The 23,230-nt window shown below is 35.9% G+C and overlaps 2 protein-coding genes across 4 annotated transcripts in view; both read left to right on the top strand.

Annotated features, from left to right (window-relative positions):
* Window positions 1-4,844, top strand: part of BBS5 (Bardet-Biedl syndrome 5) — a 21,990-nt gene extending 17,146 nt beyond the window's left edge. For 2 of the 3 annotated variants that reach the window (XM_064287023.1, XM_003405804.4), the window contains 4 exons: window positions 1,252-1,386; window positions 1,800-1,883; window positions 2,867-2,890; window positions 3,042-4,844. In XM_064287023.1, coding sequence (XP_064143093.1) covers window positions 1,252-1,386; window positions 1,800-1,883; window positions 2,867-2,890; window positions 3,042-3,143 — 345 coding nt within the window. In that variant the 3' untranslated portion in view covers window positions 3,144-4,844. The remainder of the gene's footprint in view (window positions 1-1,251; window positions 1,387-1,799; window positions 1,884-2,866; window positions 2,891-3,041) is intronic. The other variant, XR_002784581.2, reaches the window with a different exon arrangement.
* Window positions 4,841-23,230, top strand: KLHL41 (kelch like family member 41). The gene is made up of 6 exons (XM_003405803.4): window positions 4,841-7,369; window positions 10,535-10,692; window positions 10,814-10,921; window positions 13,807-13,992; window positions 15,637-15,783; window positions 20,752-23,230. Exons 1-6 carry the CDS (start codon window positions 6,260-6,262, stop codon window positions 20,861-20,863), a joined length of 1,821 nt encoding a protein of 606 aa, XP_003405851.1. The 5' UTR covers window positions 4,841-6,259; the 3' UTR covers window positions 20,864-23,230.

Below are 23,230 nucleotides of genomic sequence, written 5' to 3'. Positions count from 1 at the left end.
CCGACTCATGGCAACCCTATAGGACAGAGTAGAACTGCACCATAGGGTTTCCAAGGAGTGGCTGGTGGATTTGAACTACTGCCATTTTGGTTAGCAGCCAAGCTCTTAACCACAGTGCCACCAGGGCTCCACATTTACTATATTCTCCCCATTTTACAGTTAGGGAAACTGCCGTTTAGAGAGGCTAGAAACCTTGCCCATGATCTCACAGCTAGAAAGTGGTATGGCTAGGTTTTGATTCCAGGTCTTACTCATTCCCAAGACTGCCTTTGAGAAACTCAGATAGATACAGACACACACACACACTTTGAGATTCATACTCTCACAGATAAGTGATTTTCCTTTATCTAATTGTAAACTGCTATGCCAAGTTTTTGCAGAAATACATTTAAAGAAAACATTTATTTGTTTATGAAACACTTCTATATTTAAACATGAATGTTTCCTCTCCCCTGGCCTGTAGATTATTAGTAGCTGCCATTTACTGAGTACCTTCTATGTACCAAGAACTGTATGAAGTGTCATACGTGTTATTTAATTCAACTTCATAACCATTTTATGATTAGAAAATTGAGGCTTAAAAAGGTTAAGGAGAGTATGTTTTCCAGCATCACACAGTAATTGTAGAACCAGAATTTGAACTCAAAAGCTTCTGCTCTTAACCCAAAGCATCTGCTCTTACCTATTACAGTATGCTCCTTCATTTTTTTCTAACCACAGCAGGGGATATAATACTTGCTCTTCTCCAACAACATATTGTGGTCAAGTTTCTTTCCTAATTCTTCAAGGAGATAGCCTCAGGCTGTTGCCTATCTTTTTTAATGTATAGTATATTCCTTCTTTCAAGGCCTAGCTGAAGAAAAACTTAGCTCACTTGGTCTTCACAATCTTCAGTGTGTGTGTGTATGTGTTTTAATCTTAAAAGATCAGCTTGATATTTACAGATGAAATGATATGACCTGGATGTGATTCAAAATAATGCTGAATATGTGTCTTGGGGGTGGGGGTGGTTAGAGATGAAACAGAGCTGGCCAGATGTTGTTACTTGTTGAGATTGGATGATGGCTAATGGAGGTTCCTTGTACTCTTCTATTTTTGTTTCTGTTTGGCATTTTTCTAATAAAAAGTTTAGTTTAAAAAATCAATTTTCAAATTATGTTCTCAAATAAGAACAGTTAAAGCTATGGTTTATCATACAACGTAAATAGTGTTCTTCCTAGACTTGTTTTTTTCATTATATTTTGCTTATAGAGTGGAGGATATGTTCTTGGCTTTAAAATAGATCCTGTGGAAAAACTACAAGAATCAGTTAAGGAAATCAATTCACTTCACAAAGTCTATTCTGCCAGTCCTATATTTGGAGTGGATTATGAGATGGAAGAAAAGGTAATTTGTTCAGTATGTAAAATAGAGTTTGCTGAATTGCTTTTACATAAATCTGTCAGATTCAGATCTAAATACATTGTGTACAATTTAATTTTAAACCATTTACATCAAAGTGAACATGGGGTCTGCTTGGTGAGCATAGTCCCTACACCATCACTTATCTGTACCTGCCACCTGTCTCCTAATTGGCTGCTTCATCATTCATGCCTGCCCTCTATACCTGCCCATGTAGGTTAGCAGCCTGTCTCCTAATTTTATTACTTAAGTTGGTTTTGATAGAAAAATATAAATTATGCAGTGATTTTTATAGGACTCGAGTAGTTACTGTAGGTAAGGGAAATTCTCAAATAAATAATAAAATGGTTTAACTAATATTGTATCTTTGATGCATTTTAACATGTACTAATTTTCAGCCACAGCCCCTTGAAGCTCTGACAGTTGAACAAATTCAGGATGACGTAGAAATAGACTCCGATAATCACACAGACGCTTTCGTGGTGAGCATCACAAAGGAAAGCCACTGAATTTCTTATGGGTATTATCTGAAAAAAAAAAAAAATTATCTGAGTCGTGTTTAATTAGATAATGGTTTTAGTCTGCAGAATACCATAGAACTTGAGACTTTTCAGAATATCTTAAACATGAGTTCTAGAGTTTGTTTTTTTTTTTTTCCTTAAATGAGGGAATTTCTCTTGTAAGAATACTTTTAACTTACCAAGCTGGGAAACAGTTTGGGAACACAATTATTCAGAGAATTTCAGATATATGAAAAGCTTTCTCAAACCTTATAATAATGAAACATGTTAAAAATTATAATTAATTTAAAATCTACAGTTTCCATAATTAATCTTTAATTTTTAGGTATAGTTTTTTAAGAAGGACATGCCTTTGATAATGAACTCTCCTGTTTCCAAATTGGTATTATTTAATTAATAGCCAGAATGATAGCAGTAATAATAATAAATGTTTTCTTCATACTTTGGTCTGTGAATCTAACCAGAATAACTCTCTGGAAACAAATATTTTGAAATAAAACTATGAAATTGTTTGAAAAGTTTTAATTATAAACTACTTCTGCCTCCAGTTATATGCATTTGTTGATACTTTGGAGTACTGATTGATTGCTTAGGGGTTTTTTGTTTGTTTGTTTGCCAGCATTATCTTCTAAACCAAAAGTAGGGAAGACATTTTATAGCTTTTAAGTCATTCTTTTTTATCTCATTTCAAATTAACAATGCCAATTATATATCAATTACAATGCATATTTTTTAGAGCTTAAAGCATAACTCTTGTAGACGTTAGTTATGATTGTCAGAAGTGAATTCTGCCACCAGAATGGTACAGATTAGACACACAGTAAGAGAATGAGAAATACATTTACAAAATCGTTCTGTAAATTAGTTACCTGTCCCTTAGCCTAGTGGTCTGTTATTATATGTTGAGTATGATATTATAAATGTGAAAATTTTTTTTCTCATAGGCTTATTTTGCTGATGGCAACAAGGTAAGGACATTTCACCTATAACATATGAAAAAAAATTTCTGTATTTAACATTTAGTATTCACAAACTTATGTGAAACCTATTTTTTGTTTTTTCCTCTTCCTTGCCCTTCCCCCCCTCTATTCCTATCTCATCCTCTTACCTCCTAAAAAGCAACAAGATCGTGAACCTGTATTTTCAGAAGAACTGGGGCTTGCAATAGAGAAATTGAAGGATGGAATCACCCTACAGGGACTTTGGGAAGTAATGAGTTGATCTTGAGTTGAACTGGATTTCTAATTAAAGATATCTCAAGATTAAAGATACTAGTTGCCTGGTTTAAGGAACAGTATAGTTTTTATATTTACAGAACAAGCTTTAAGAAAGAGTTTCTTAATGATTGAAGGGAAAACTCATTTATCTAAGATTTTACTGCCAGTTTTCTAAAAATTATGTTTAAAATTGTCATTGAAATGTACTAGTTTGTGAATATGTTTATTTTGTATATAATATTTGTAAACTGTTAATTTGTGGATTCTGAATGGCTGTATCATGTTGGGTTTAATAAAGAACTTAAGTAGCACCGTTTAATGTTTTGAAAAGTATTATTTCAAAGGATAAGACTATTCCTATAGAATAATCAAAATAGTGCTTTTCTATTATAAAAATCTGGTTTAAATATATTATCACAATAGTTCTAAATGTGATAAGCAATTAATAAAATGCAACTAAGCAACTCTAATCAAAATGATGACTTTTAAGCCTGTCATCTTTAGGGGGACCATTTTTGTAAAAACTAAAAATTATGTAAAGTTTTGGGCAGTATTTTATAAGTAATTTAAATATAGTTTTGGCAGTAATACATTTATTTTGTAATATGTATTGATTTTCTCCTTGTTTGCATTCATTGTAACTTCATGAAGTTTTAAAAAATAGGTATTATTTTCTGATTTCTTAGTTAAGTTGGTGACCTCTCTGGCATCATTCACTGTTTTTTGTCTCTGCTTAAGTGTAAAGCAGCATTGTAAGGAACATTTGTCAAATCATTGGAATTAGCCAAATCAGCCTACTTTTTCTCCGGAGGGAAAGGAGTGGGCATATAAAAACATCTAAAATAAGATGCAACTGTATGTATAACCATGGACATGTAGTACAACCCATGGACTACCCTGGGTTTATTAAAAATCAATGTATAAAAGCTATAAATTGGTTTCATCATTTAAATACAGAATGATTCCTAGATTTTTAACGGAGGGAGTTATAATAAACAACCTATGTGAGGAAAAATTGGTTGGTTGAGAAATTTATTCGAGTCAGAAATAAAATATACTTCCAAGAATATAATTTAAATACTACATTTCAAGCAAAAGAAACTATAAAATTGCTAAGTACTAAGGAATGATCTCAAATGTCATATCGTACTGTTTGTATCTGACTCATTAATCTTTTCAAATGTTAGGTGTAACATGTAGAGAGAAATGAGTCATTTATTGTTTAAACAAGGGAGCAGCTGGTAGTTTTTTCTAGTGTGTTAAAACCTTTAGTGGCATCTATAAATGGAAAAAGAGTCAATGAGCTCTTCTTTCAGCTGTTGTTTTAGCAGCTGACAGTACCATTGACTTGACTGTGATGTAAAATAAAAGAAAAACTGTTACTCATGGATGGAGACCTTAAAGTTTAAAAATATATAACTCCCTGGTCTGGGAGCGTTGACTCATTTGATAAATATTTATGGAGCACTCACTAGGTGCTGGGGCTATAACATTGAACAAAACAGACCAAAACCAAAATCCCTGTCTTCATGAAACTTACGTTCTTGTGGGCAGGTTTAAGAATACCAGCCTCTGAAATTATTGTGTTCCTGCAGTCCCACTGAGCTTAGGAAATATGACAACATGATTATGTAACAACATATTTCATGAAGAATTATACAATGTTATCTATATACAAAGAAGCCCTGGTGGCACAGCAGTTAAACGCTTGGCTACTAACCGAAAGGTTAACTGTTCGAACCCACCAGCCGCCCTGCGGGAGAAAGATGTAGCAGTCTACTTCTGTAAAGGTTTATAGCCTCAGAAACCCTATGGGGCAGTCTTCCTGTGTCCTTTAGGCTTTCTAGGAGTCAGAACCGACTTGGCAACAGGGTTTATCTTTATATAAACAAGATATATTTTCTTTCATATCATGACTTCTACATTCCATAATTAGTATGGTATTCTATTACAATCAACAGCTTACATTATGATTCCAGTTATATATATTTTTTTCTCATCAGGCTTGTTTTCCAAATTTTACAGTGATGTGGTTCTTCATTCCGATTGTGCTGTGCTCAGCTGATAACATTGTTCCCATGGGGTTACATCTGGTTTTTTTTACCATTTCAACACGTAAAACTGTAGACTATCTTTAGTGATCGTATTTGTAGGTGTATGGGTTTTTTCTTTAGCCTTGACTTTCTACTTTCTATTTCTGGGTTTTTTTGTTTTGTTTTTTTTCTGGTCTTGATAATTCCTTTTCATCTTTTGCCTTTATTTTCCTTTTTTTTTTGCCAGCTCAAATTCTTTGTAGAATGAGTAGGGTGTGAATAAATTGAATAATTTGATAATTTAATGCTACAAATTCTTTGTAGAATGAGTAGGGTGTGAATAAATTGAATAATTTGATAATTTAATGCTAACTGGTTTTTCCACTGAAGAAGGAAGATAATTTAGAATGTCTTAGAAGATTAGTAGTTTCTCTGCATTTATTATTTTCAATTAGGAGGGAGGTATTATTATTTTAAAAGTTATTTAAAAACCATTATTAAAGTCCACAAGTCAAAGTCTTCCAGTGCCCAGCTTTTAGAAGAAAAATATATATCCTGCTATTTTAAGTAGAATATAAAAACGTGTAACTTTGCTTGGAAAGGGGATCTTGCTTATGAGTGTTCAGACGAGCTCACCTCATATACTTGACCTTTGCATCAATTCAGAGAGCCAAGTAGCTTGCCAGACCAGTATTAGAGGACTGGCTCATTTTTATGATTCACTTTTTGATTAATTCAATAAACATTTCCTTGGGGTAGCCTTTATTAGCATATCTTCTAATGCTTCATGTATTTTAAAGCCTTTCATTTCACTTAAATGTCTTGTTTCTTAGCTGTTTCCTTAGTGATTAAAAGCTCCAGTTGTTCCTTTCAATCTATAACAGCTGCAAGAACAACTCTTCTTTCCAAACTAGCTCTCCTAAATTCCCGTTGTTAAGAGTTGGTATCTATATTTAGCCAGTGGGATTAAATTGCAAAGGCTTGAAGCTGGGCGAAGCACACTGATCTGCCTTTTTACAGCTAGACCTGTGTGCTGCAAGGAGCTAAGGCCTTCAGTGTCCCCTTCCTTACCCAGGTTACTCACAAAATGGATTCCCAGCGGGAACTCGCAGAGGAACTGCGGCTTTACCAGTCCACCCTTCTTCAGGATGGTCTAAAAGATCTCCTGGATGAGAAGAAATTCATCGATTGCACCCTAAAAGCAGGTGACAAAAGTCTTCCTTGCCACAGATTGATTTTGTCAGCTTGTAGTCCTTACTTCCGTGAGTATTTTTTATCTGAAATTGACGAGGAGAAGAAAAAGGAGGTAGTACTAGATAATGTGGATCCTGCAGTACTCGATCTAATCATCAGATACCTGTACTCTGCCAGTATTGATCTCAACGATGGAAACGTGCAAGATATTTTTGCATTGGCCAGCCGTTTTCAGATTCCGTCAGTGTTTACTGTCTGCGTTTCTTATCTTCAGAAAAGACTTGCTCCTGGTAACTGTTTAGCCATCCTAAGATTAGGACTTCTTCTTGACTGCCCAAGATTGGCCATCTCTGCCCGTGAATTTGTGTCTGATCGCTTCCTACAGATTTGTAAGGAAGAGGACTTCATGCAGCTTTCTCCACAGGAACTGATCTCAGTTATTTCAAATGACAGCCTAAATGTAGAAAAGGAAGAAGAAGTATTTGAGGCTGTGATGAAATGGGTGCGAACAGACAAAGAAAACAAGGTTAAAAACCTTAGTGAAGTGTTTGATTGCATCCGTTTTCGCCTTATGTCAGAAAAATATTTTAAAGATCACGTTGAGAAAGATGATATAATTAAAAGCAACCCTGAACTCCAGAAAAAAATCAAAGTTCTGAAAGATGCCTTTGCAGGCAAACTCCCAGAACCCAGCAAAAATGCAGAGAAGAGTGGGGCTGGTGAGGTGAATGGTGATGTTGGTGATGAAGATCTACTTCCTGGTTACCTGAATGACATTCCCAGACATGGAATGTTTGTCAAAGACCTCATCCTTTTAATTAATGACACAGCTGCAGTGGCTTACGATCCCACAGAAAATGAATGCTACCTTACTGCACTTGCTGAGCAGATTCCCAGAAACCATTCCAGCATTGTTACCCAGCAAAATCAGGTCTATGTGGTAGGAGGGCTATATGTGGATGAAGAAAATAAGGATCAATCTCTACAATCTTACTTCTTCCAGGTAAGAAAGACTTTTTTTTTATATAATTAAAGGCATAAAGGGAAGACTGTTACCATCCAGTTAGCCAATTTGTAAATTATTCAGGCTGCTTGTATTATATGCTAATGTATGTCCAGTTCTAGTTCCTCTGCACTTTTACTACTTAGAGGAATGACAGAGAGAAGTATTTTAATTCATTTAATTTGGCTTGCTGAGTCGGAATCGATTCGATGGTAATGGTTTGGTTCGGTTTGTTTTTAATTTGGCTGCTTGTTAATATTTAACAAAACGTTGGGGGATGTTTAAAGGATGACTGAAGATTTTTTAAATATTATTTTACCCAAAATGTCATATCTATAGTTGATGACCTTGACCCTTCAAAGCGCAGTATTTTAGTAAAAACTAAATAATCTTATACATTCTTAACTGAAAAATAGGTTAACGTGTTTCCCTAAAACAAAATATACATTCAAAGATGGAATAGTCATATTTTATAACTTGTTCCAAGTTTCTCTGAACTGATTTGAAGGTTTTAGAAATGGCATTTTATCTCTTATTTGTGGTTATTCCCTAAAATATAAGTGACTTAAGCTTTATCTTTAATAATGCCAATACCAGTACTTTGTAGGTTACATCTAGCTCAAAAGACTTGGTTTAGATTAAAGCTAATCACGGCCTGGGGCTTATAGGCACTCGAGTTGACAAGGCCAGAGATAAGCAAGTGTAGAATGTCCTGCCACAGTAACAGTACCCTCTCAAAGTGTGTGACATGCTGCGCATTCACGAAAGTCTACCCTTAATCAGCTTTTCTAATCATGAAAATATAGTTATAAATAATCATGTGTCTTAATTTTCAGAGCTCCAGGAAAGAATGTTAACTATGAAATAGAAAAATAAGATAAAATCTGTCAAAATAAATATTTGAATACAGACCAGAAAGTTTCCTAAACTCTAATTTTAAGTTCAGATAAATTTCCCCTAAATCCATTGATAAAGGCTATGAATATATTCAGGACGCTAAAGTGGCATCAAAGCATGGATGGATAGATGGACAGACAGACAGGTGGATAGATGGATGGATACATAGAAATCATAGATCCAAGGAATTGTTATAGTTATAAAATAATTCCTAAAAACTCCCAGAGTTTATTTCTTATTCCGTCTCATATTTAATTTTAATTGAATGTATCTACAGCCCAGTCCATTTACTTTCAAGTGTTTAATTTTTATCCTTATTCTTTTCTATTCCATTTCTACCCTTACTTTTATTGACAAATGTTTTCATTTCTGGTTCAAGAAACCTGCTTATTGTTCTTTTCGCTACAAAAACATTTATACAATGATGGAAGGATTAACTACTATGTTAGCTCCCTGTCATTACCGTTGCCTTGCTGCTTTTAAAAGACGCAATAGTAGAAGACGATGTCAGGATAAAAAGACCTGACCAGGAAAGAGGGTTATGACTTACAAGAAAATATTTTTATGAGAATTTAAGATTTTGTGTTTTTCTGCTTGGTTACCATTTGTTTAAAATGTATTAATTTAGCAATAGTTTGGCTTTTACACACCACAGATAGATTATGAGTATGTTACCTAAGTAAAAGATTTTTTTTTTAATAAAATTAATAGATTCATTAAATTTTTAACAGCACAAGGCCCTAAGTAATCTAGGCCCAAACCCTAATTTTAAGGATGAGGAAACTGGAGCCCAGAGAAGTTAAATAGCTTGACCAGGATCACCCAGATCATCTATAGAAGAGCCTGGCAGGCGGCTCTACTGTTCTGTCTGCTATAAGGGGTGCTACAACCCATTTCATTCCATGGGTTATATAAGGGGTGCTATGGGGAGGTAAATAACACTGTACAGTGGGACTTGACGGCACTGGGTTACTTTTTTTTTTTAGTGTGGGAATTAAGCCCTCAGGTTCAGGATTATGATGACTGCTGTTTCCATTTTTAAAACAATCTGTATTTAGATAGCTTGGACTTGAAAACCACTTAAAACCTTGGGCAGGTTTTTAAATGTATCTATGCCTCAATTTCCTCATTTGTAAAATGGGGATGATAAAAGTACCTATCCTAGAGGACTAAATAAGATTATATGTGCAAAACATTTAATACAAAGGTAAAACTTCATAAATGTTCATTATTATTTCTGCTGTACTACACACCCCCTTCTTGATTAAAGATTGTTTTTCCAAAGTAAAAATTTTAGTGATCACAATCTAGATGTTGAAATTAGTGAATGCAGAGCTGACAATGCACATGTGGCAGTTAAGTCCCTCCTCTTGTCTACTATTCATTAGTGCTTTTCTTTAACTGAGTTTATTAGACCAGATGTAGATAAGCTTCCACAGAGACCCCTCCCTGTACCACAGGCTTTTATATCTGCATCTATTCTTGGTATGTAGTGGGTTTTATTCGTTTTCTGCTATACAGAAGTAGCAGCAGAGAGAACAACAAATCTGTGGCTGCAGTCTCTCAGAAAACACTTTTCTTGTACTTGGGCATCCTAAAATGCAAAGTGGAAAAATCTTAAATTATCGATAGTGAGTTGAAACCAATGCCAGCCACGCGAGAATCTCCTACCCCAGAGCATGGCACTAGGAGGACCATCGTAGGCTTGCAGAGGTGGCAGTAGCAAAAACGAGCAAAGTTACTTCTTAGTATTGGAAAAGAGATACCGCTTAACTTCCCAGTTGTCTGTGGACTGAGCGACAGGTCCAGCTGTCCCCGGTGCCGGCTTGGGGAGCACGTTAAATATAGCATGTAGGGGGTCACTCCCATCACGTGACCCTCCCTGCTGCACAGCCTTTCTTTCCCCAGTGTACCAAAAGTATTATGATTCCTTGTTTCAAACCTGAACCAGCCAACACGGGAAGAAAATGTGACAAGAAACCTCACAGTTCTAACCTCTGGTGATTCTGCTTTACTCTCTTTTTCCTTCTGAAGTTCTGAAGATTTTGGTAATTTAAGCTATTTTGGTAAGTCAGGTAGGTTTTCTCGTTCTTTTTTGGTAATTCAAAGCTAAAATATGATACTTTTGAATTGTAGTTTTATTTCACTTGCCAGATCTTTGACCATCTCAATGAATTCTAACCAACGCATAGAGCATAGTATACATTTTTTGGTACTCCTGTGACTTTTTTCTACAAGCCCCACAATTTCTTAAATTATTTTTTTCAGCTTGATAACATAGCATCTGAGTGGGTTGGACTTCCTCCTCTGCCTTCAGCCAGGTGCCTCTTCGGTCTGGGAGAGGTAGATGACAAAATCTATGTAGTTGCAGGCAAAGACCTTCAAACAGAGGCTTCGCTGGATTCAGTATTATGCTATGATCCTGTGTAAGTTGGCATGACATTCCTGTTTCCTAAGCATTAATGGCGTATGATTGCCTAAAGAATATTCATATTTTTAGAACCTGGCGTTATCTGAAAGCATATAAATTCTATTTTCTAATTTTAGGGCTGTAAAATGGAATGAAGTAAAAAAACTTCCTATCAAAGTCTATGGCCATAATGTGATTTCACATAATGGGATGATATACTGTCTAGGAGGAAAGACAGATGACAAGTAAGTACCCTGAAATTTCCTTATGCTTTATACCTAAATGATTTTTTTTTTATTATTAAAATGGTTCCTTCCTCTTTTCATTTAAATCTATATACTGAAATGGGTCTTGGTCCTCAACCAATAATATTTTAGAGGTAAAATTTCAAAATAAAAATTTGAAAACTTAATAGGGGAATTATAAATTATTTCTGAAGGAAAACTGTAAAATTTAAAAGTTGCTGAAATAAATATGTAGATGCCCAGTATACTCCTAGGAACAAACATAATACCTCCATCATAAGCATTTTTATAGTGAAAAAGCAGCATTACAAGCATAATAAAATCTTATTTAGCTGATTTATAATTGTATTTTACTGCATGAAAACCAGTGGGCTTTCATTCATTCAGCCACAGTAGATAAAAATGAAATGAAATGTATCTCTTTAATGCAATAAAAATGTAGTGTATTTGTACTTTACATTCATAGAAGGGAATTTGGAAAGATGAGTTTGAAACTGAAAAGCATAGTCACTGAAAAGAAGGCAGTTATTTCCTCAGCAACGTGGCACAGATTTACTCCTGGAGAGAAGCAATATTCAAAATATTTAACAGGTAATTGCAAACAGGTACTCATCAAACAGAACAGATACTCCCTGGTATTCTAGTGCCCACTCTCTTTTGAGAAAAACAGAACCACTTTCATATAGAACCCTAACTTGATTTCTGTGCATTTCTTAAGATACAGGTAATGATGAAAGAGATCTTACAATTCAAAGGGAAGAGAAATGAGTTCACACTGCTCCAGAAGTCAGTCAGTTAAGCCAGTAGCCTAGTAAAATGAACGTTTTCAGTTTAGACATTGAGCAGCATTAACTTCCTGCCCCTGATTCCTCTGCTTAAGCTTGTCCTTATTTGCCCAGGCTGTTTAATAAGTAAAGATGTCTGATCCTAGAGAACAGGCCAGAATTTAGAGTTGTAAGGTCAAAGCAGGGGAGGAGAATAAAATATGAAAATGTGTTAGAAGTAAAGAACTCTATATTCTTGAGTTAATAATTAATGGTTTTTATTCAATAAGAATGATAAATATAGAACAGAAGGAAACCCTGGTAGCATAGTGGTTAAGAGCTACCTCTGCTAACCATAAGGTCAGCAGTTCGAGTCCACCAGGCACTCCTTGGAAACCCTATAGGGCAGTTCTATGCTGTCCTGTAGGGTCGCTATGAGTCAAAATTGACTTGACGGCAATGGGTTTGGTTTTGGTTTTGTTAGAACAGAAAATGTGATTTTTAAAAAGCAATGATTTTTATACAGTCCACCCATATTCAGAGATAACATATATTGATATACTTTTTTACAGCAGCATTATAGGGTTGGTGTCACCTAGTGCGGTAACTCACGGTGTCATGCCCCTCACAGACCTCCTCCCATACCAGACCATACAGAATCCTTACTAATGTTTTTTGTGCTAATGTTACTCATAAATCATAATTCCCACATATTACTTCTTTTCCTTTAATTACTGCTTCATCCTCAAAAAAGGTATTGATATAGGTTCATAAGTTCTAATTACCACAATATTTTAGCTAAAACAACAGAAAATTTGACAAAATCAGCAACTATAATAACACCGGCAGCAACGAAAACAACGCCCTTGTGCTTGTAGTGCACGCAGATGAAACCACAAGACTCAGAGTATTACTGTAATTGGGTAATAATGACAGGTGTGACCAGAGGGCATTAGAAGGTTCAAAAGTAAATCAGCGTGAAGTTTTAGCCTTGTAGGTATTTTGATACATGTAAGCTAGGCTAACAAAAAAATGATTTTGTTGTCACAACTAACTACAGGGATGTTTTTATAAAAAATAATAAATTTCTGGTGAAACACTGCACAGAAATTTTATAGACAATCATTTTGGCGTCACCTCCTCTGACAATGTTACCTGGTGCAGTCCACATGCCTCGCACCCCCCTAGTGATGCCACTGCTCTTTAATTCGAGCTATTTCCACCAGGTAAAAATTGAAAGGAAAATATATTATAAACCCCATCCAGTGCAGTCTTATTTTGTGCATTTTTCCCAAGTAAATGGAATGGAAAATCTGTATTAAGTGGTGGTGTGACTCCTGAAACATAGGAACCCTGCCAAATGATTCAAATTGTTTCCTTCAAGTATTAAAAAAAAAAAAGTATTAGAAACTAGGAAATTGATATGTCAGTAAGAAGCACACAGTTCTTGTCAGTGAGAATATATTAATCTTGAGAATATGATTAACAAAGAGAGCATTGCTTGACAAATGCCAAAGTCAAGAACTTTGAAATGAGTCATTATCTAAAAGTAGGTGCTGAACTGCACTAGTTCCCATCACAAAATTTGAAGACCATGATTTTGGTGTCATGTTTTTGACCAAGAGGTTTTACTTAAAGTGATCCCATAGTCAAATATTAGAGGAAATGTTTCTAGTTTAGATATCTGGTCTTTTGTAAGTTTCAAGAAAAAAAAAATGGCCTCATAAAAATTTGTTTTGTTTTGATACTACCGAATATATCTAGTTAATTATTCAGAATCCTAAACTTCCATTATTAAATTATGGGTAACTTGAAGGAACCAGAAGGAACATAACTCTGAGTTTTTCTGGCAGTTGCCTGGAAGTAAAGGTACCCTATCTTTCTGTAGTGTAATTGTCATAAAATAATTTGGTTACCACATCTGTAATTGTCTTTTGCTTAATGGTGTATGTTCAAATTAAGAGTACTTTGTAGTTTTTATGACCTTCTGGTGTACTACATTTCATATGAGAAGTGAAATTATTAGCAAAGTTGTATCTTTCAAAAAATTTAAAGAAAATTTTAATCTAAACAAATTAAAGGAAATTCTAAAAAGAACATTTTGTTGTCTTGTGTTTACAGAAAGTGCACAAACAGGGTGTTTATCTACAACCCTAAAAAAGGTGACTGGAAAGATCTGGCTCCGATGAAGACCCCTCGTTCCATGTTTGGAGTGGCAATCCATAAAGGCAAAATTGTGATTGCAGGAGGTGTCACTGAAGATGGTCTTTCAGCTTCAGTTGAAGCTTTTGACCTCACAACCAATAAGTGAGTTGCTGTATCTTAGTAGAGCATATGAATTACTGTACATTTTCATTTTTAACTTTGGGTAAAAATTAAACTTTCTAATTAAAAATTAACTAAAAATTAAACTTTTTAATCAGGACATGGGGAAAGGAGGACAGGGAGGCATAGATTAAAGAGAACATATTTTCATGTGTTTCTTCTGCCATTATTGGGTGTAAAATGCCTAACATTTTGATGTATTACATGTGTATGTAATTTGGAGCACAGAACCTTCAAGTTAATGGTAGAACGTTCTGTTTGTCCTTGCTTGTTATTAACTTTGTGAAATTAATTGTACAAAGGTAATAATTCTGAATAATTGTATATCTGTAGATATACGTACCTGTATAGAGTTATGTAGATTTGAAATATGTAGTTTCTTCAAGGATGAAAAGATCTTCACTTAGCATTGAATGACTGTTACTTGTAAATTATGAATGCCCCAGAAGTTTAATTCCTTTATGCTCTATATAATTTTCTTGAAATTTTCACTTTAAGCTTTTATTGGTTTAAAGTTAATGTGAAAAGATATTCGACAGATATTCTTTATATAAAACTAGTCTTTTTAAAATTGTGAGCTTATACATCTGGATGAATATATCCTTTTTATGCTCCTAGTTCAGCAATGAAGAAAAAATTAGAACGCTATTACTTTTTTTAAGGAACCATGTGTTTGCCTGATTACAAAATAGACTTTTATATCTGAAAATCATGAGGAACTTTTTAAGGAATGATATTTAAATAATCATTGAAAATCATGTTTTTGAAGACTATATAATGAGGAAATGCTCACGATATAAGTTAAAGCAGTATACAAAATTGTAAACATAGTGTGTTCCTAGTTTTGTTCATCAGTATGGGTGCTAATATTTATATTATACACTTCTAAAAAACATGACAAAATTACACCAAGATGTTGCTGATGATTATGTCTGCAGGGTATGATCATGGGGGATAACTGTTTTCTTCTATGCCTTTTTGTACTTTCCAGGTTTTCTAAAATGTACATATATTATTTTTATAATTAGAAACCAAATAATGTTTAAAGAAAAACCATGAGGTCCACTTTTAATGTCAGAGTAATGAAAATAGAGAGCTACTGAAATGACTCATTCTAGACTCTTGATACTTCCCGTTAACTTGATTGATTTTCCTTTAAGTTGTCCTATTTCAGATGGGTGTTCACGTTAAAAAATACCTTTAAATGACCCAAATATGAAGTATAAGTCATTAAAAAGAAATCTTTCACCCCCAGTTTCTAAACTATCCTTATAATGTTTCTATCATCATTCAAATGAAATCCAACACAGTAGCAGGTTGGAGGCCTAGGAGCCCTAGACCACCACAAACCTCCACAGTTTGTGGCACAGTGTGACAACTACTGCTGAAGATGTTAACTGATGAAGCGGATGTACTCTAGGACTGACCTGTTGAGGGCTTTATATCTAAATGTGATTATTATCTTTCAAATAAGGAATATTTAAATACTTTTCAGTAACAGACTTCTTTAATCTTCTAATTTTGGGTGTCTATGCTATTTGAATTTTTCTATTATGACTTCCTATAATTTTTTCAGTAAATGCAAAAAAAAAATTTTTTTTTTTTAATATTGTCAATAATGCCTAGGTGGGGAGTAATGCCTGAATTTCCTCAAGAAAGAAGTTCCATTAGTTTAGTCAGTCTGGCTGGATCCCTGTATGCCATCGGTGGTTTTGCTATGATTCAACTGGAGTCAAAAGAGTTTGCACCCACTGAAGTCAATGACATATGGAAGTAAGTTTTTCTTCACTCCAGTTTTCTGAACCAAGTATTAAATAAGACAACTGATAATTAAGAAGATAAACATTTTCATAGTAAATTTCGCAGCAAGTGAGGCTTTCCCATCATGTAAGCTACTTCTTGGTAGTAAACTAAACACTTTTTGAACCTAATTGATATTTTGCACTTGCCCATATTTGATCAAGTACTGCCTCTAATAAGCTGTCAACTTGGGAAAGAAATAACAATCTCTGGGCCTGTTTCTCAATCAGTAAAATGAAAGTCACACTACTGATCCTTTAAATTCTGTTCAGCTCTAAAAGCCTGATGCTGTAGCCATCCAGTAAAGGCTACCTCATTTCAAACCAGTTAGCTTCTACCAGGGAGTAGTTTATTGCCTAAGGAAACAGTATGTTTCTGAAGAAATGTACTTAACCTCTTGAGTTTTCCATGGATTCATTAATTCAATTTTGAATCTAATTTAAATGGTTTTCCCCTTGTTCGAGGATTCAGGTAACAAAAGCTTTTTAAAAAACAAAAAAATTAAAAGTAGCAACCCATTTTACCTCCCAGATAGGTACTGGGCAGTGCTCCCTAAGTATGATACTTGCAGTTGTTACTTAAGTGAAGTATTTTACAGTTAGACTAAAAAAAGAGAGAGAGAGAAGATTTTACCATAGTTTCTAATGTAGTGAACGTCATATGGAGACCAAGTTGTATTCAGGAAGTCTTGTGAACAGAAGTTAGTGTTATGGAGGGTCACGGTATAGTCAGGAGCAGGGCTTAGAGTGTCTAGATGTCTGGTCACCTTCAGGATACCACATAGGTCTGCCGAATGGCACCTGCTGTGTTCAGCTCAGGCACTGTGCTTGCTTATTGAAGTTTACAGGCAGTAGATCTCAGGTGTCCGAGGTGAAACTGTCATCCAGAAACTGCCAAGCTCATGCTTTCTCTGTCCGTCTAAAAGCCAGCCCACAGGTCCCAGGCTGGATGCTGCAAACATCAGTGCAAAACATGTGTTCTGCCCTTACCTGGCCTGTTACCAGTTTGTCTAGAACACGGCTTTGAACCAGTTTGTGCTTCCAACCGGTTCATTGAAGATCAAACCCCTGCATTTCCACTCCAGATATACTGAATCAGAATCTATAGTTTAACAACAGCTCCAGGTGATTCTTAATGTATAAATTTTGGGAACCACTGCTGTACTGGTCGTTCTCAGAATGGGTCCTTAACTGGCAACATTAGCATCCATCGCCTGGGAACTTGTTAGAAATGCAAATTCTCAGCAAGGGTTTGAACTAGAATGAACCAGTTTGGAGCCGTGGTCTAGAACCTTGCTACTCAAAGTGTGGTCTGTGAAGCAACAGTATTGGCAACTACTGGGAGTTTCTTAGGAATGCAGAATCCCAGGCCCAACCCCAGAACTACTGAATCAGAACCCACATTTTGGCAAGTTTCCTAGGTGATTTAAGTCTATAGGTACAGTTTTGAAAGAGCACCACTTCCACCTGATCAGTGAAGTTATACCACTGAGCCGGAAGGGAAAAAGTGGGTCATGATTTGGTCTATACGTGAACCAAGGAGCCCTGGTGGCACAACGTTAAAAGCTTGGCTGCTAACTGAAAGGTCGGTGGTTTGAACCCACCATCCACTCTGCAGGAGAAAGATGTGGCTGTCTGCTTCCATAAATCTTTAAGAGGCTAAAATTAGCAAGAGGATGAGATATAGGAGAAAGACTGGAAGCAGTAGAAAAAAGGCTGGAAGCAGATGAAGTAATGCAGGGCTGAGAAGGTTTTGGGAAACGGAGCCAGGTACCAAGGGTGAACAGGCAATAATTCTCAACCTTGGCTGTACACTACAATTGCCTGGAGGGTTTTTAAAATATACCAGTGCCTGGGCCTTAACCAGACCAATTTAATCAGAATTTCTTGGGGTAGGGCCTAGGTACTAGTAGTTTGTAAAATCTTCATAGGTGATTCTAATGTAAGAGTTAAAAAATGGTGCCAACAGAGCCACCCTGGTTCCTGATTGTGGTCAAAAGCCAGGCTGCCCTAGGAGGAGAAAGTTGTAGGCAACAAAGGAAAATATAGCATATCTTGTTTAAAGTAGCCCTTAACGTTGCTGAGGGGAACCTGGAAGAAGGGTCTTCTCTAATTGCAGTTTATTTTGCAATTAGGGCCTTGGTTCCCGAACTTGCCTGCAGATTGGAATCACCTAGGGAGCTTCAGAAAGTCATCCACAGCCCCACCCATGGTTAGACATCACAATCAGGAACTTTTTTTCAAAGTTCACATTCCCAGATATCTCCCTTAGTGATTTTGATTCAGCTAGTCTAGGGTAGTTCCTAGGGGACACCTGTATTTATTTTAAAGTCCCCAAAATGAGTGTGATAAGCACCTGAGTATGAGCACTAGTGCTGTAGGTTAACTACAGAGCCTCACCATTCTTTTGATAGGTTGTGAAACCTATTCTGACCTCACCTGTACAATGTACAGCTCACCTTTCAGTAGCACTGAGCAAGAGTGCCACTTCTTCCTTTTATTAGGAACAGCATACACAAGAGCAGCAAAAGCTAGTCTTCACTTAAATTGGTTAAGACAATCAGTGGTATGGCTTAGATTACTAACCTCTGACCTAGTAAGACCTAATACACTTGGTCTCAAGTTTAACTTGGGGAGTTTTAAAAAAAAAAAGATAATGCAGAGGTTCTGCCCCCAGAAATTCTGATGTAGTTGGTCACTGGCCTGGGCATCATCACTACACTTGGTTCTAAGATGAAACGGAGGTTGAGAACTACTATCCGAGTTAACTTCTGGGCCTCAGTTCTTCATCCAGAAAATAAATCATTATTTTTATGAATGTAAAGATATATAAAATATTGGAGTTTATATGATTGTACACTATTGTTTAATGTTTACGTGCCAAGTAAATATAAAAATTTTTAAATTTATTTAAAAAAATAAGACTATTAGTAGCTTAAAAAATAAAAAGTACCAGCGCCTCTGTCCCACCCCAACTGATTGTGATTTAATTTGTCTAGGGTATGGCATTGGAACCTTTAAAAGATCCTCAGATGATTCTAGTGTTTAAACAGTTGGGGAACCACTGGATTAGGGAAGATAAGAGGAGACATTTATCACTATCTGCTTAGGGCTGTAAAATATTAAATTTCGGTACTGGCATTTTCTATTTGGGTAAAATAATCTGAAGCACTGCTTCTCAGATCTTGCTGCATATTAGAATGACTTGAAAAAAGAGCTCTTAAAAATTCTTATGCCCAGGCCACACTCCGTACCAATTAACTCAATCTCCAGGAATGGGACCCAAGCATCAGTATCGTTAGACATATCCACGTGGTTCCAATGTGCAGTCAAGTTTGAGACCCAGTGATCCGCCTGTTGCAGTGATTCTCAAAGCAGCATCAACGACATCTGGGTACTCATTACAAATGCAAATTTTAAGGCCTTAACTCGGAGCTACTGAATCAGAAGCTCTTTGAGCAGGTCCTAGCAATCTTTTTTAACAAGCCCTCAGGGTGACTCTGTTGTATGATGAAGTTGAGAGCTACTGAACTAGACAAAGATGGCTGCCCACTTGCCCTCAGCTTCATAGTGGATCTCTCTATTCACACACGCAAATAGATGAAAATGTGACCTAACAGTATACCACATTCTAAACCTGTAGACCCTCTTACTGTGATGTGTAAAAAATTTCCATTCTTGTATTTTTTTCTTGAAATTATTTGTTAATTTAGGATTGGCCATGTGTTTTTAGCTGAAAGTAAAAAAATATAACTGCCATGAAGCAAACATTTTGAAGCCTCATTTAATCTTAACCTATTGCTTAAACGTGGTAATTTTTCTTCAAGCCACGTAAACCTATTATGTCTTAATTTGTTGCCCTAAATTTTGCATAGGAATTAGGACTCTTCCCTGTATTAGTGATATTTTTTGTCTACTTTTCTCTATGTGGAAATCACTCGGTACATGGTCCAATTGTTGAGGAAAGTTAATTTGGAACATTGATGAAATTAAGTCAGACAGTGCATATCTTGTGTAGGTACCAGCTAACTTCAATAACTATTACTTTAAATCTCATTCATTCATCAGAATGATTTGGAGTATTTCCTATGTGCAAAGTGTTGATAGCTTCTGGAGAAGGGAAAATACTAAGGTGAATAAGATGCATTCTTTGTGCTCAGAACTTTGGGCTCATTGAGGATATAGATATAGGGAAAGAATTTAAAGTGATAATTTCTGTAACAGATAATATATAAAGGGCTATGTGAGAACTGAAGAGAAAGCAACAAACTCTGCTTGAGGAAGACAAGAAAGGCTTCAGAGAGAAGGCAATGTTTTAGAGTTCTCAGAGAGAAGAGCTTGTTAGGAATGCAAGTTGTCTGTTATCTTTGTAACCCTGATTATTCAGAGAGGAAGACCAGTTCTTACCTAAAGTCGAGTGCAGAAGTCTAGGAGTAGCCCTCAAGTAGGACAATAAAGGTGAAGGGGAGTGAATTTGTATTGAGTAACTACTATGTGTCAGGTACTGTGCTAAGCACTTAATGTATGGGAACAGATGAAATCATAATTAAGGCTATTACAGGCAGCTGCTCTTCTCCAGTTCTTCCTCTGCTTACTTATTTACTCAGAGACCAGCCATCTTCATTAATCAAAAGGTGAATGATTATTTAACTGTCCATTACCCCTCGTCTACAGACAGCTTTTGATTCCTAGAGAAGACCTAACTGCCTAGGCATCTAGATTAAGTACTGCAGCAGTAGTTCAGGCATGTGCTCATTCAGAGAATGCATATTTTGGGAAGAACTCAAGTGTTATTCTACCAGGCAGGTTCATCCCCCTCTGGGTAGGAGCTAGTAGGATCCTAAGGCCATAACCACCACTGTACTTTTCAAAGACCCACATTTGCTTATGAAACTAACTACTTAAAAGCTACTTATTGATTACTTTTTTTTCCCTCCATCAGGTATGAAGATGATAAAAAAGAATGGGCTGGGATGTTGAAGGAAATCCGTTATGCTTCAGGAGCTAGTTGCCTAGCAACACGTTTAAATCTCTTCAAACTATCTAAACTGTAGACAAGAAGGTGACAAAACACAATAGATTGGGCGGTGGTTTGTTTGGAAAATAGGGCTTTAATTTATTCTGTTTTCTTAAAAGCCTGTACAGAGTTTCATTTAGAAATCTATTATTCACTGAGTTATTGTCTAAGAGGTTAGCAATGGATATCAATGAATCTTTAATGTGATGCTCAGAGTCTAAAAAGGTTTATAATAAGAAAATATTAAGTTGAACAAAATTATTTCTTTTGTTAGTATGTCTCAATCAATTACAAAGGCGGTACTAAATTTGTTTACTAATTATTTCATTTACATTGTTAGGGTGCCTTTACACTCATTTTCTATTACAAGTGAAATTGGAGAATGAAATATGTACATCTGCATCTAAAAAAATATTGAAAATACCAAAAACCTTCTCTATTGCTTCAAGATATGACAAGAATACTATGCATTATAGTAAAGAAGATTACATGCCATGAGGAGACTTTGCAAATGCTATTTAAGGAGTGTAATAAATAGGTCTTATTTGAAGAAGAAAAGTCTCTAAGTAAAATAGTCAAATTCAAGTGGTCTTTTTTTCTCCATTCTTTCTGCGACACTGGTGTATTCTGTTTGTGATTTCCAAATCAAATTTAAAACCAGTAGATCCGTCTTCAAGCCATGAGCTACAGTATCTGTGGAAATGGATTAATTCTTTAAACGGCTAGAGTGGGAGTCACAGGCAAGGGGTGGCGAGGAAGTGGGAGTGTATTCCTCGGTTTAGGTTTTAGCTATATTTTCCACACAAGGGCTATCTGTTTGCAAATTTCAAATAGCAAGAAGGGTCAAAGGAAGGTGTTATTCCTTTCGCTGTTTTGTGAGGCCCTATGTGGAAACCCTGGTGGTGTAGTGGTTAAGTGCTACGGCTGCTAACCAAAAGGTCGGCAGTTCAAATCCACCAGGCGCTCCTTGGAAAGTCTATGGGGCAGTTCTCCTCTGTCCTGTAGGGTCGCTATGAGTTGGAATCGACTCAACGACAGTGGGTTTGGTGGTGTTTTTTTTTTTGGGTTATATTCCAGCTGTTTGTTCTTACTGTATATAGTAAGCTGACTCCTCAGAGTGTCCATGCCATCGTACTCAGCTACATGCAAGCCATCAACTAATCACTTATCTTAGCCACATGCCAATTTGTCAGTCTCATTTAGCTTTCATAGGCATATGCTTCACTCTGTCCTTGCACGGGGTGTTTTCTGAGAAGCCTGACATGACTAATTTGGAGCATTCCACAATTGTTTATCAAGCAGTTATATAAAAACAGGGAAGTCTTCATAGAGCTTTATTTTCTGTGTCATAAATATTGAAATATATTCAACAAAAATCTGTTTTACCTTGGATCCCTGAAGTACAACCCTGATTACTTTCTATACAAACAAATATTGCTCTGAACTGTACTGTGAGTACAAGATCAACAAATCCTGATGGTGGGAAACTCTACAGGTTCTTCAACAGATAAACTGTAAGGAAATGAAAGGGATGGAGGGGAAACCTATAGATTAAGAAGAATTTAAGAGCAAAAGAGGGGAGAGTTATGGGGGAATTATGCATACCTGGGCGGTAAGATTTTTGGAGGAAAGAATGCTGACTTATATAGATGTCGGATCAGATTGAAAAAAATAATGCTTTTTATGGAGTTTCTTTTTGGGGTGATGGAAATGTTCTAAAATTGACTGGTGATGGATCCCTGGCTATAAATATACTAAAAAAATCACTGAATTGTATACTTTAAAAGGTCAGTTTTATGGCATGCAAATTATTTCTCAATTAAAAATGCTTTTGTTAGACAAACAACCCAATCAAGAAGTGGGCAAAGGATATGAACACACATTTCACTAAAGAAGATATTCAGGCAGCTAACAGATACATGAGAAAATGCTCTCGATCATTAGCTATTAGAGAAATGCAAATTAAAACTACGATGAGATTCCATCTCCAACAAGGCTGGCATTAATCCAAAAAACACAAAATAATAAATGTTGGAGAGGCTGTGGAGAGATCGGAACTCTTATACACTGCTGGTGGGAATGTAAAATGGTACAACCACTTTGGAAATCTATCTGGCGCTATCTTAAACAGTTAGAAATAGAACTCCTATACAACCCAGAAATCCCACTCCTCGGAATATACCCTAGAGAAATAAGAGCCTTCACACAAACAGATGTATGCACACCCATGTTTATTGCTGCTCTGTTTACAATAGCAAAAAGCTGGAAACAACCAAGGTGTCCATCAACGGATGAATGGTTAAATAAATTGTGGTATATTCACACAATGGAATACTACGCATCGATAAAGAACAGTGACGAATCTGTGAAACATTTCATAACATGGAGGGACCTGGAAGGCATT

This window comes from Loxodonta africana, chromosome 6, assembly GCF_030014295.1.
Source record: "Loxodonta africana isolate mLoxAfr1 chromosome 6, mLoxAfr1.hap2, whole genome shotgun sequence".
NCBI classification, from domain to species: Eukaryota; Metazoa; Chordata; class Mammalia; order Proboscidea; family Elephantidae; genus Loxodonta; species Loxodonta africana.
The sequence above is the reverse complement of the archived record's forward strand: the minus strand, read 5'-3'. Positions and strand labels throughout refer to the sequence as shown.

Excerpts from the sequence above, each read along its gene's own strand:
- KLHL41 (XM_003405803.4), top strand. The coding sequence starts at position 6,260 with ATGGATTCCCAGCGGGAACTCGCAGAGGAACTGCGGCTTTACCAGTCC. Across the intron at positions 10,693-10,813 it reads GTATTATGCTATGATCCTGT|GGCTGTAAAATGGAATGAAG; the intron begins GTAAGTTGGCAT and ends TTCTAATTTTAG. Across the intron at positions 15,784-20,751 it reads GAAGTCAATGACATATGGAA|GTATGAAGATGATAAAAAAG; the intron begins GTAAGTTTTTCT and ends TCCCTCCATCAG.